At 42.0% G+C, this 14,693-nt stretch overlaps 1 protein-coding gene across 6 annotated transcripts in view; it reads right to left on the bottom strand.

Annotated features, from left to right (window-relative positions):
• Window positions 1-1,220: 1,220 nt before the first annotated feature.
• Window positions 1,221-14,693, bottom strand: part of Tle1 (TLE family member 1, transcriptional corepressor) — a 98,361-nt gene continuing 84,888 nt past the window's right edge. For 2 of the 6 annotated variants that reach the window (XM_036177963.1, XM_036177958.1), the window contains exons 15-20: window positions 9,401-9,650; window positions 8,079-8,326; window positions 5,698-5,845; window positions 3,512-3,662; window positions 1,888-1,964; window positions 1,221-1,789 (exon numbers count right to left, since the gene is read on the bottom strand). In XM_036177963.1, the coding sequence (XP_036033856.1) occupies window positions 1,682-1,789; window positions 1,888-1,964; window positions 3,512-3,662; window positions 5,698-5,845; window positions 8,079-8,326; window positions 9,401-9,650 (982 nt within the window). In that variant the 3' untranslated portion in view covers window positions 1,221-1,681. The remainder of the gene's footprint in view (window positions 1,790-1,887; window positions 1,965-3,511; window positions 3,663-5,697; window positions 5,846-8,078; window positions 8,327-9,400; window positions 9,651-14,693) is intronic. The other 4 variants (XM_036177962.1, XM_036177961.1, XM_036177957.1 and 1 more) reach the window with 3 other exon arrangements.

The raw sequence follows: 14,693 nt of genomic DNA on the forward strand, positions 1-14,693 counted from the left end.
TTTTTATATCTTTAAGGTCTTGATGATAAATGAAAAGCACAATGAACAACTGCCAACTCACTAAACTGTAAAAAAACAAGAGCATGGGAAATTCCTTACTTACTGATACTTAACAGCCATTACTTTCTAATATATAGCAGTAAATAACAAGTACATAAAGCATGAGTTGTGTGGCCTCTTCAAAAGAAAACATGCCTGGTAACTTATTAAGAGCCCAGGATTACAGATATCACCTAATCTAGTTAGTAAAAGCTTGTCTATAAAAATAAAGACAAAAGATTAATGACAGACTGCCATGTCCAGAGCTGCAGGGACAGTCTTAATGAGATGAACTGGGCAAGGCTTGCTGGAGTAAGTAAATTAGCATAATAGATCAAGTAAGTACTAATGAGACATAACCAGATGACTTTCCACCTCACTTTTCCAGGGACATGAACTCTAGAGATTTCCGAACAGCACACATCATAAAACAAAACATAAATCATCTATATATTTCTTGAAACACAAGAGAAAGAGTGTAGATAAGAAAAGTCTGGGCTTTCCTTGGAAAAACTGACTCTACCTGTCAGTAAAACACCAGGAAAAGGCAGAACTTTAATTTGTGACCTTAAAAAAACTTATGTATTTTCTCTCATACACACAATCTAGAATTAACCATATACACAGACTCACATTATGTAATATGAAAGCAGAAGGGGATCTTTTTGGGGTAAGGAAAGAGGGGAAGAAGGCAGCAGGGATGAATGTGTGAAAACAGGCTCACTCCTTGTTACATTATCTAAATAAAAAAAAAAAAAGGTCAGGAAAGGTGGCACACACTTCTAATTCCAGCTGAGGCAAGAGGAGTGCTACCAGATCAAAGTGAGCCTGTGATATGGAGTAAGACTCCCTGCTAAGAACAAAAAAAAAAAAATCATGATAGTAGTTTGTAAGTTTTAGTCATACGTCTCAAAGGATGAGTATCAAAGTAATTCCAACTTCTATTAAAGCTGTCACTTACTGACAGTTCCAGTTCTGATCCCAAGTCTCTGGTGATCCACAAGGACTTGTCAGGATCAGTCTCAATAACAGCAGATGTCCACGATCAAAGATATTTGTGCAAAGCCAAGGGCACTGAGAACTTACCTACACACGCATGGACTTTACTCTCAAAACACACATCCATAATCCAAAATGTTAATTAAAAACAGTCAAGGAAGAAAACCATTTACTGGTACTAAAGGCTTTACTGTAGTAAACCAAATATATTTACAATTTATACAAATGTTGAACCAACAAAAATACAAAAAAAAAAAAAACAAAAAAACCACAAGATGCAAAACCAAGAAACAAGTTCGTTGGAGACACCACTGCTCTACAGAGGACTCAACATGAAGTGAACTGCAAGGAACAGAAAAGTAAGCTCACAGTTGGGCAAGGTGTGACTGACTGGCAGCAGCTTGCTCCTCTATCCCACACTTGTGGCCTCTGTGTGGTTGTGGTGTCCAAAGGTAGACAGGTGACTGTCTATTCCAGACTTGTTGCCTTCTCTTTGTAGACTCAAAGCAGTTCTGTGTCAACATTTGGAAACAGGTTTCTTCAGTTGGTTTGTTTGTTTTTGTTTTTTAATTATAACTTTTCTATTTCTACAAATTCCAAACATTTGGCCCAATTCAACTGTAAATATGAAGCCATAGTGTTTTCAGTAGATGACCTCATAAACGGTAGCCTTTTTGTCCCCTGAGCCAGTGACTATGTATTTATCATCCACAGAAATGTCACAGCTAAGTACTGATGAGGATTCTTTGGACTGTAATAAAAAACAACAGGAAGAGAATATTTAATGTGTTCCATTTCTGAGGCAACTTCATTAGTTGTTTCAAAGGCCATAAGGTAGCACTTCCATACCTGGAATATGCTGGCTCCGTACGGTGTCCGCCAGGCATTGAGGAGGTTGTCTTTTCCAGTACTCACAAACCACTTGCCTAGAATTAGCAAAGGCACATGTAGCCAATATTAAAATTACCCATTGGAATGAATTAAATAGAGCATTGTTTTTAGTATTTGTGTGTGTGTGTGTGTGTGTGTGTGTGTGTGTGTGTGTGTGTAAAGGTGAGAGGACAGCTTTCCGGAGTTGGTTCTCTCCTTCCCCCTTGTTGAGACAGGTCTCTAGTACTGTTTCTATTGCTGTCCTATGAGCTTCTGGCTTCCATTCACCTGTCTCAGTTCACTGTAGGAACATAGGGATTACAGATGTTGCCTATCTCAACTAGCTTTTTAACATGGGTTTCAAAGATTGAACTCAGGTCACCAGGCTTGAGTAATAAGTATTTTTTTACCCATGGAATGATCTAGCTGGCTCAAAAGAGAGCTTTTTTTTTTTTTTCTTTTTGAGACAGGGTTCTCTGTGTAATGGCCCTGACTGCCCTAGAACTCACTTGGTAGCCCAGGCTGGCTTCGAATTCACAGAGAACCACCTGCCTCTGTCTCCCAAATGCTAGGATAAAATGTGTGCACCACTACGTCTGGCTCAAAAGAGAGCGTTTTTAACATACCAAGTGCAATATCTAAAGAGTTAAGGGTTAGTCTATGATCCAAGCAAGTTTTAAATCTAGGCTCTTTGGTGTGATCTTATTTGTAATGAAAACATTGTCAAAGGGCCATGGAGATGGATAAACATGTGCAAGCATGTCCATGAATTCAGATTTCTAGCATGTGGCCTTGTGTACTTGGAATCCAACCCCTGGAAATAAGTTGGGAAAGGGCATAGAACAGGTAGGCCTTAGGCACTTGCTGGTCATCTAGTCTACCCAAAAGGACAAGCTCAAAGTTTAGTGAAAAGTCTTGCCTCAAAGCCAAGATAGTGAGTGGGAAGACCACTGGCTTCCATACCCACCTGAGCTTGTTTGTATACATGCGTGTGATAACACAATGAGTCATTTAATACTTTACTCAGCATCACAGTCATTTTCAGTCTTATGGAAACAGTAAGAACAAAAAGAATTAAATACTGAACTAATGTGAAATGCCTGAACTAATGTGAAATTCCTGTCGTATCAGATACATGTAGAATGTCTAATTAGTATCAGCTACACATTCACCCATCTATCCTCACAGTCAATAACCATTCAGAGCACAAAGACAAGTCTCTGTATGGACTTTCCTTTCTCTGTTTTCATTCAGAGGAAAAGAATCTGGGTGCAGCTAACCATCCCTCTGACCCTGGCTCCTCATTATAGTCAGTACATAGTGATTTCTACTATTCTTGAGCACTAGCAAGTACTCCCCACCCCTACCACAAACCAAGTGTGTGCTCAAAGCTTATTTCACTGCCTGCTGACTTTTCTCAAATTAACAAAGCAGGCTGAGATAGACATTACTCTGCTCTGAGGGGCAATAGAATTATAGAACAGAATTACTGCAACCAGCTGCATGGAGAGGAACATTTTCTTTCCCCCAGATACCATCTCTAACCATATTTTTAAAAAGTATTTTTCATTTAGGCCATCTACAGCCTTGCAGCTGAACTCACCACAATAAGCAAATTTTAGGGACAACACGCAGCTCTCGTGGAGGTGCAGCTGGTACTTGTCAGGCTTGTTCACGTGCAGAACTTCCACGTTGCTGCTTTCCATCCCCACAGCAAGCCATTCCCCAGTTGGGCAGTATCCCAAGGAGAAGATCTGTTATGAGGAGGACAAGATCACTGATGATTTTACTCAATAAATTAAGAAAGTGAAAAGGCAGCAAGGGATGGCAAAACGGAGGTTTAATCAGCCAAATCCAAATTGGGAAGAGGCATGAGATGCAGCAAAGCCAGAACCCTATACTGAACAAGTGGGAGACAAAATAGTTTCATCCATGCTGTGAAATAAGAAATCATCATTGGGGATGGCATTAAAAGTTATCATAAAGATATACTAACTGACATATTTGTGTAAGAAAATACAATGTCTAGGATATATAATCCAGTGTTTGGAGTGAGGATAGTAAAACGAGGACTGGCCAAGTGCTGATAACTGCTTAGGCTAGGTAAGGTGCACACATGGAATTCTGTATTTGATATGGGCCTACATATATTTGACATTTATGAGCCTTTGAAATTTTAGTAAGTTTAAAAATGGTCACCAAAAATAATATCCTGAATATTCTACAGAAGGGTAGAACAGGAAATATTATAAATAAAATATCAATAGTCACCTAAAATTAGTATATGACAGTTGACACAATTCTAGAATTTCAATGAATAATTGCCTGGATTGGGTTGTCCTGTAGGTATGCCTGCAAAGGATTTTCTTAGTTGGGCTATCTGAGTGGAAAGACTCCTGAACATAAGTCACCACTTCATAGGCTGAGCCCTGGCCTGACTAAAAAGGACATAGAGACTGTACCAGTGTATGCACAGTACTCCCTTCCTCTCTGCTCCTTGACTAGGGATGTAATTTGACCAGCGGTCTCGAGCTCCTGCCGCTGTGACCTTATGACAATGATGCATTGTAACCTGGAATGGTTAGCTAAAATAAACCCTTTTTCTTTAAGCTGCCTTTGTCATGGGATTTTATCACAGCAACAGAAGTGTAGTTGTTTTTATCGTTACCCTATTTTTTATTTTTATTACCAATAAACAAACAAGCAAATCAAGTCCTGAGTAAAAAACAAAGCAACAACTCTACCATGAGGAAGACACTGAAAAAGGAAGGCCAAGTGCTGCTTTGCCAAGTGAGTCTAGATCCATGAAACATGACATCTGTACTTATCCAAAAGTTACTATGTCTTCCTATTATTTGAAAACTCCAGTTATAACAGCAGCATACATCTTCAATCCTAGTACTCTGGAGGCTGAAGCAGTAGGTTAGGACTGTCTGGCATTTGAGGCCAGCCTGAAGCTAGGCTGTTACAGAATGAGACCTTATCCTAAAAAACAAAACAAAATAAGCCCCCAAACAAACAACCCTTGAGATCTAGTTGGCCATATTTTTCTATTTTTATATAATGTATTCTGGTCACTCCCCCTTCCCAACTCCTTAAAGATGCTTCCCACTTCCTACTACCCTCCTCCTATCCACCTTCTCATTCCTTCTCTCTCTCTCTCTCTCACACACACACACAAACACACACACACACACACACACACACACACACACACACACACACACACACCACAATACAAGCAAAACCACCAATAAGACAAAAATAAAATGCCCAAACAAAACAAAAGTACCCCCTCTACAAAACCCCCATGGAGTTTGTGTTGGCCAGTTACTCTGAGGTATTGGGCCTGCCCAGAGTGTGGAGGACACAGCTGGTGACCCTCCACTGGAGAAAACTGATTTTCCTTTGTCAGTGGTTATCAACAGCAAATAGCTTCTTACTTAGGGATGGAACCCAGGGTCCACTTGTCCCCTCAGCGCTGGGACTTCACCATGATTGTTTTTAAGGTTAAGAAATGAGATGGGTATCCACATATTCTGAGACTTCCTGAGTCAATATTCATTTCACTCTCAGTCTGCATTTGATAGTGAGAATACACACCACAGACTATATATATCCTGCTGAAGGAAACACGGGGCAGGCCGGGGGAGGGGCTGCAGTCTGTGGGTTTAAACCTGTTATTTTAAATTGAATGCAGATCTGTTTATCTGACTGCCCCCATGCCAGAGTGGGAAAATGAGCCATACAGACCCTCCTGACTCCACTGCAGGCTAGCCTAGCCCTCACCTGTGATGTGAAGTCATGCTGCTGCAGCTGCCGCCCCTCTCTCAGGTCCCAGGACCTCACAGTGTTGTCCAAACCGCCTGTCCAGAGCTTGGTGCCATCATTAGAAATGTCAATACAGCTGGCTCCGTCTGTGTGGCCCTGGAATTGCCTGATAAAACAAACCAGACTGAATAATGATTTCCTGCCAGAGCTCAAAGTAAACACTGTTGTGTTGTTAGTTTTGGACTCACTGTGTGTCATCTCAGTGTCTGCTGGTGTGCAATATCAAACTAACCTTCCCGCGAGGAGCACAGGAAACAGCCCCTGCAGGTTTTGTTTCTTTTTTCAAGATCCAAGGCCTAAAGAAATGGAATGGCATTGCAGGCTGCTGCCAGAAGTCAAGTATGCTACTAGGGCCTGTGATAAACAGACCCAGTGAAACTCTTCCCAGGTCTGGAAAAGAGTTTAAGTACTAAAAGACAATAAAGATAAACACACAAAACCCAAATAATTTCCTTAAGGAACAATAAAAACCTGTCCTTCAGTGGCCAAGCCTTGAACCCACAGAAAGGAAAAGGCTCATTCCAAGAACACATTCATTCAGAAGAGAATTGACCAGCAGTGCCCTTCCTGCTAGCACAGCATGAGCTCTCCTGTGTACTCAGCCTTGCCATTCTGAATCAGAAAGGGCCTTGCATTAGGAAATGTGGACTCCCAGAGACCAAGGGTCAAGCAAGCCTCTTGACCTCAGAGGTGCTAGGCAGAGACAAAGAAAAGGACTGAGGACAACAGACACTTGCCAGATCCCACCCCGGGTGCAGGGCTTTCTTTATAGGGGCATTCATGCAATGTCCAAAGAGCATCCAAATCAACTGGGTGGCAGGGATTTCTGACCCCTGGAAGGGCATGAGGCAACAAGTCAGGTTGGCAGTGGGGAGAGCAACTTGAGCACAGAAGGGTCTGGGCTTGGCATGTGAGGAGGGTACATGCAGTGACTCTCACAAACTTGATTCTACATGCTGAGCATGCACTGGCCAGGGCAGATTAGAGAGGTCAGGACCCACCTTTAGAACCAGGAAAGACCCAGCATACAACTGCTTAGGAATTTCAATGCCAAGAAGGTCCTTTCTTTCTCTAGGCCCCCCATACCTTATTGCCACAGAGCGCCAAGCTTAGAATTTAAAAGTGTAAGGGAAGGAAAAATCACCACTGCTGCCTCGAATTCTTAGCCAAGATATGAGCCAGAAATCTTTTTCTCAGAAGCTCAATCATTACTTCAGATCCTGTCCCAACTAGTCCCCTCATCCCACATGCCCAGTATTCCTGCTGTTGCCCAGTAAGCAGACCTCGACAGTGCTAACAGGCCTCTCCATGATCACCCCAGGCTGAAGGAGTCCTTGTGGTACCTTTCATCTCTTCAAACAATTGTCACAACCTTTTCCTTTCCTCCTAACTTCTTGTCACCTTTTCAACTCTGTTAATTATTAGTTCTTCATTCCAAACATGTTTCCTCCATGGGTACTCCTCCAGCCTCCCCCTCCATGCACACCCTAGTGTGACTGCCAAGTTGTTGACTGTTGAGAATATGCTGTGTCATAGGAGATATAGGACTCTGTCACAGAGCCACTGGCCACACATGGTCAGTCCAAGCTAAAAGACATATTACCCTCTCCCCCCCATATATATATGATTGGTGCTTCTCCAGGGAGCCAGCAAACAGAATGTCAGGTCTGACTACAGGTCCAAAGCAAAGTAACTTCTGTGCTTGGGTTCCTCATCTATAAAGTAGAAGACAACAATACAGACAGCCCTGACTTAAAATCCTCATTTCTACTTCCTAAAGGCTGGGGTTACAGGTCTTTACCACTACACTTGACTTAAGTGCTTTCTCTTAAAAATAATTTTCTGGAACACCTCTGGTATGAGCACTAAATGGAGCCAGACTAGCTGCTGAAGGAATAGGGAGGATCTAGAAGCTTAGCAGAGGTCCACATATTTCCAAGAGCAATGTCCCTCATGGTTAGCTATAGTGAAATATAGAGGTTTTAAAGCCATTTTGTGGTTCCAATTCATGAAAGCTCATTTTTAATAATCTTTTGTTGTCTTGTGTAAGTAGATTTCTGTTTGCACACACCGGACTCCAGCCAAACTCAAAGCATCTAGACTGGAGGCCCTTGTATTGTTATTTATTACACATTATATTGTTATTTGACAAAGCCAGATCTTCCATCTTAATGTGAACCAAAGAATGGTAACACGAAGGAGACACGGTATTGGTGACACTCTGGCATAAGGCAAGACTGCTCTCCTCACTCACAGCTGGCCAGTTTGCCCTTATATCCACACTCAACGAACAGCAGCCTCTTAACTGAGGCTTCCCCTAGGAAGGGCACTGTACTCACCTCACCAGGGTCTGGTTGTGCAGGTCCCACACTGCGATGTTGCCATCACTGCAACATGAGAAGCAGACTTTGGAGTCAGGGCTGATGGCCAGGGCATAGCAGGCAGGGGCTGAGGATGTCAGCTCTGCCTTTATGCGGGGGGTTGGAGCTGCCAAGTCCCAGATGGATAGAGTACTGGCTTCTCCTCCCACTATGAGAGTACAGCCATCAGGTAGCAATTTACAGGAACGGATGTAGTTATCTCTATTCTGTGAAATAATAGAATGTAATCACTGTAGAACATTGCCAACTGATAATACTGTGTATTCCTAAATGCTGTTCTGGTTTTTAACTTCAATAGAGGCATTTCATGGACACTCTGTTCTACAGGCAAGATCAGAGTTCAACTGCCATTGTCTTTTTCCAAAGAGTAAACAAACTCACAGGGCGTCTAAACCGTGTTCCTGATTTCCAAGTGCACAGACAGACCCAAAAGCATATAGGTGGAAGGCAAGTGTGAGTGTACTGTTCCCTATGGGGAACAGGTTTCCTCACCAACATTTATTGTTGGATAGTGCAGTCCCACCAAATCTGCTTTTGTTTTTGATGCCCAATGACTAAGGAATACTTATCTAAGAATTTAGTGGACTGATTTTCTCAATATTAGCATGGCTAATTGAGAGAAAGAAAGAGAGAAGGGAAGAAACACAGATAGACACAAACATGCATACCAAGTCTTTAAAAGATCTGCCCCTCTTGTCTGAGAATAACATCTTAACAGATAAGCAGAGGCAGGGCAGCCCAGTCTGCTTCATAGTCTGCTGAAGACCTATAGTACAGATCTAACAATCCTAAGGCAAATGGGTGTGGTTAAGCTCTTGATGGGGGTTGCTAGGTGCTGTGAGAGACAATTCTTTCTGTTCCTATCTTACTGAATCTAGGATAGGAAAGCAAAACATCTCCCTTACCAACTGGACAATACCAAACATGTTTGGAAGGGTTTTCATGCCATATTAGCAAATGTTGTTTTGATATTTATCTGGAGTTTACAGGAAAATTTAAAGGTGAGTATATTGCAGGGATCAGAGTCCATATTATCTGCTTTTCTTTTACTCCATGGGGCACTGTCTTAGAAAACATGTCTACAAGGTGAGTGCCAAACCACTGGAAAACATCTCCAAAAATAAACCTATCAATACTAGGATTTAATCCTCACAGTAAGAGTAACTGAACCCTGCCCAATTTGGGGGAGGGGGAGGGGCTTGAGCAGCTAACACAGAAAACAGAGGGGATTCCAGTCCCTCCTGACAGAAGTGAAGCTCAGGCCCCTCATGCTCGCTCACCAGGCAGTCCAGCTGAGAGACGGGGCTCTTGTTGCCAGGGTGGCTGATGTCCCAGACTTTAACGCAGCCCTTGCCACCTGTGTACACGTGCCTTGTGGGGTTGCTGATGGTCACTGCGCACACCACCTCCCCATGGTTGAGGGTGTTGATCTGCCGAGCATGTCGGGGGATCCCGGGTCCAATGAGGGCATCAGGGGGAAAGGGGACAGGCTGCATCTGGCCATCAGCAGTAACGTGGAAAGAATACGCTCTATATGAAAGAAAATAAAAACACACTTATCACAAAGGGAGCCATAGCCTGGAGATGGGGAAAGGTGGGGGCTTCCTTGCCAAGGCTTTTCCTTCTGAAATGAAAGTAAGTCAAAGTATTTTCTAATGCAAAACACTTAAGAGTCTACATTCAAGCTATTATTTTTATAATGCTCTAAACCACATAAACTGTTTTAAATATTTTAATATATAAAATTGTTCTTATACATTTGCACCTACATGTGGCTTATAAACATCAGTAACTCTAGTTCTAGGGGATCTAACACCTCTTTTTACATCCCTGAACACCACACCACACACTCTCACTCACACACACACACACACACACACACACACACACACACACAATACAGTAACACATATACATAAAATAATTTAAAAAAATTAAAAAACAGCTTTTTACAACATATTACTTTAAGCTTTTGACTCAAACCCCTTTTGTATAACCAAGAAAAAAATAAAAAAAGATTCTTATATTAGATGACAGACATTTCCTACCCAGTATTTTCTTATATTTACTCGAGAACCACCAACCCCAGTTTTATCCAGAGGCAAAATACCCAGCTAAAGGAGCATCTTCTGAACTTCACATTAGCCAGAGTACCATATGTGGCACAATGAGAGTCAGGCAGAACTTGCTGAGAGCATTTTCAACTTAGTTCTTCACTTGAAAGAAAAGTAGGAGAGGCAATTGTAGCTGGAGAGTTTTTTACAGGTCCCACCAAGCCCCTGCAGTCCCACAGCCCACTTATAAAATAAACACACAGACGCTTATATTAGTTAAACTGTTTGGCCTAATGGCTCAGGCTTCTAGCTGTCTAGCTCTTACATCTTAAATTAACCCATATCTATTAGTCTATAAATTCCAATGTGGCTCGTGGCTTACCAGCATCTTAACATGTTGCTTCTCATGGTGGCGGCTGGCAGGGTCCCTCTGCCTCAGCCTTCTACTTCCCAGAATTCTCTTCTTTACTTGTTCCACCTATACTTCCTGCCTGGCTACTGGGCAATATCCACAGCAGACAAATATCTGAGAACTTTCTTCAAACTTTGCTGTGAACCTAAAACTTATCTAAAAATTAAAGTTTACAACATTTTCAAAAGTGAAGCAAAGGAACTGGGGATTGTAGTTAGAGTTTTCCTGCCTGGCCCAGTCAGGACAAATCTCTCTCACCCACCAGTCCCACAGTCACTCAGACCCAAACAAGTAAACACACAGAAACTTATATTGCTTAGAAACTGTATTGCCATGGCAGGCTGCTTGTTATCATCCTTCTCCTGGTTCTCAGGTAATATTATATCCTTCTGAGGTCTTTCATGTGGTTGAAGACTAGATAGTTATAATTTCCTCAGTTATGATAAAAGACAAGTTAGATATAAAAACTTTAGACTCACAAATGTAAGATAGATAGGATATCTTCTTTAATATTGTAACTGTAATTCTTGTTTGATGATTGTTTTGTTATATGTAATTGTACTATGTAAAAGTTAAAACCTTTCTTTAAAAAAAAAAAGAAAAGGGGAAGTGCTGTGGATATCGCTCTGTGTAAATAAAGTTCTGATTGGCCAGTGGCCAGGCAGGAAGTATAGGCGGGACAAGAGAGAAGAGAATTCTGGGAGGTGGAAGGCTGGGTGGAAAAAGACATCGCCAGCTGCCGCCATGACAAGATGTAAGGTACTGGTAAGCCACAAGCCATGTGGCAAAGTATAGACTAACAGAAATGGGTTAATTTAAGATAGAAGAAGTAGATAACAAGCAGCCTGCCACGGCCATACAGTTTGTAAGCAATATAAGTTTCTGTGTGTTTACTTGTTTGGGTCTGAGTGACTGTGGGACTGGTGGGTGAGAGAGATTTGTCCTGACTGGGCCAGGCAGGAAAACTCTAACTACAGGGGATGGCTCAGGGTTGAGCCCTAGCTGCGATATGAAGGCCCTAGGTTCTGTCAAAAAACACAAGAGATGCTTGTCCTTCCCAATGCCTAACTAAGCAAGCTGACAGGACTCAGAAAGTCCTTCAGATGAAAAGGCGACTTTGAAGATGGTGATGGGTTACTGACTTTCACAAGAACTGAAACTTCCATGCTATCTGTCTGCTGTTCTCTTCCCAGATACACACAGATAAGCCACAAACTAGTCATGAACTTTGATCTCTGGCAACAAAATTCAACATGTTTTTTCTTCCAATGTATTAAATTATTACTTACTCCCAAGAGCTAGCACACAATGGTCATCATAAAACACGCAGCAAAGCCAGGCGGTGGTGGTGCACGCTTTTGATCCCAGCACTCAGGAGGCAGAGCCAAGAGGATCTCTGTGAGTTCAAGGCCAGCCTGGTCTAGAGTGAGATCCAGGATAGGCACCAAAACTACACAGAGAAACCTTGTCTTGAACCTGCCCCCCTCCAAAAACAAACAAACAAACAAAAACAAAACAAAACAAAACAAAAAAAACCCCCCAAAAACAGCAAAGACACTTTAGAGAATGGAAGACATACACTGTTTCCACTCCCATCCCAGGCTGAAAAGCACCGTTTCCTCCTATCTCAGCCATCACTAGATCTAGGAGTTTAAGTCACCCAGCATAAACAAAGCCTGCAGGATTTTTCCATTTCTGCAACCTCTTTGGGTAAGAATGAGTCCTTTCTGGAACTTGTCCTTGACATTCTGACACATGTAAACACCATGAATACTAACATAGCTCTTGAACTTTTATTCTGCTAATAACTCAATTTGTGCAAAATAACTTGGCACAAAACTGAAAACTGATACTCAATATCATGTCTCTATGAGACTGCACTTAAAATGCACATTTATCAGCCTGGAAATAAAAAAATAGATTACTAGTTCCCTCTACAGAAGCAAAATATCAAATAAATACTCTGAAAGTTTTGTCCCCGCAGCTAAAGGGAAGATCTTACACTTCCATCATCCCCTAGAAAACTGGCTCCAGCGCCCAATGGAAAGTGGCTGTTTGTCCCAAGCTGTTAACAATGCTGTTTTATAATGGCTCCCACTGTGACACAGAAAGAATGGTGGTTACTCTGGTGTTTCGGTTTTTCTTCTTTCCCCTTGCATTACAGAGGATTGAATCTAAAGCCTTATACGTGCTGGGAAAGCTCTCTACTGCTAAACTGTATCTCTAGCTCCTTTTAAAAATGTTTTTTGAGGCAGAGTCCTGTAGCTGAAGTCATCCTGTTTCTGCCCAGCTCCTGCTGCCCTCAGACCCAAGCAAATGCACAGACTTATATTATTTACAAACTGTATGGCCTAATGGCTCAGGCTTCTTGCTAGCTGTTCTTATATTTGAAATTAACCCATTTCTATAAATCTATAAGTTGCCATGTGGTTCGTTGCTTCCCATCATGGCGGCGGGCAGCCTTCCATTTCCCAGAATTCTCCTCCCTCTTTGTCCCGCCTATACTTCCTGCCTGGCTACAATGTTTTATTTGGCAATCATTCATCCACAGCAGAGTCCTACTAAGTCACCTAGGATGGCCTTGAATTTGTCATCTTCCTGTCACCTTCCCAGTTAGCTAGGGTAGCAGGTGTGCGCCACCAGGCCTGGCAATCAGATAGTACAACTCAGTTTGAATAACTGAGCCACAGAATGGGAGCCAGGCAGAATCACACACGCACATACTTGCGCAACCCACCTTACTGCTTACTTCTTCAATCCTCCAAATCAGTGTTTTTTTTTTTTTTTAAATCCAGTAAGACCCTCTGTATTCTTAACAATACAAAAACACATATGCATATTAGTTATTTGAATAGAGACCCATATTACTTATTATGGAATATCTGCAGCTTCAATCAACTAGTACTATGTTGCCCTTGGAGACAAAACTGCCAAAGCAGAGAGGTTTGAGTCTACTATTCCAGTCCTAGAAGAATTTTGGACTTCAAATAACTCGTAGGGCAAAATCTAGTAGCAAGTTATGTAACTGTTCTATTTCATTTCTGTTGCTGTGATAAAATACCCGGTTAACAAGTCACTCAGGGGAAGAAAGATGCACTTGGCTTGCAATTCCATGTCACAGCCCACTACTATAGGAAAGTCAAGGAAGGAACTTAAAGCATCATGTCCAGCCAAGAACAGAGAATAAACGCATGGATCCAACCTCATTTCTCACTTTCATCTAGTTTTTGCCTCTAAATACTACTGAAGACCTCCTGCCTAGGGAATGGTGCTGCTCATAATGAGCTTCATATATCAATTAATAATCATGATAATCCCCCACAGACATGCCTACTGGACAACCATATCTAGGTAACTCCTTATTAAGACTCTCTTCCCAGGTGCTTCAAAGTGTATCTAGATCTAATAAATAGAGTTGCCTTATTAACACAATGATCCCAAACACCAGGTACCATGACCAAGGTCCTAAAGTGATAAAGGAGTATTCAAGTGATGTGGATGAAATGTTCCCATAAAATAACACAGCTAGATTGCACTACTTTTTAAAAAAATGGTGGTTTAGGTGAAGAGAGAACCTGCCCATCAAATTTCTGGCTACAAGAGCAATGGTAGGGCATAGGCAGAGGCTGAATTCTCATTATGCCATCAATCAAAATGGGAGCTTACAGGTGAGAAAAACATTTACATCAGGTGCCCTTCCAGAAATCCTATTTTCAATGGGAGGCTACTTTATCTTCAATTAGAATCCTGCTGATTACAGAGTTAAGTGTTTCAGATTAATAAAGTATCTGTACCAAGTACAGACAGGAAAGATATCTGCTAGTCTTTGGGAGACCCATTTCCCAGATGTGTTTTTCTTACAACACAGGAATCAGTAAGCTCACACTGAGGCAATTTAAAATGGATTCACAGGGCAATGAGAGCTGTGCACACCCATCTGCCCCATGGGAAGCCCAGATGGATGCTAATATATCAGTCCTGGGTCCTGGGAGGAAGCAGGACAGCTCAATGACCTGCAGAGCCTCAACAAATGAACAAACCAGGACACACAGGCAGTGAGCTCTCCTCCAGGAATCCATATGGAGAAAAGCAAGAGGAGAACAGAAA

The sequence above is a fragment of the Onychomys torridus genome, chromosome 2, assembly GCF_903995425.1.
Source record: "Onychomys torridus chromosome 2, mOncTor1.1, whole genome shotgun sequence".
In the NCBI taxonomy this organism is placed as follows: Eukaryota; Metazoa; Chordata; class Mammalia; order Rodentia; family Cricetidae; genus Onychomys; species Onychomys torridus.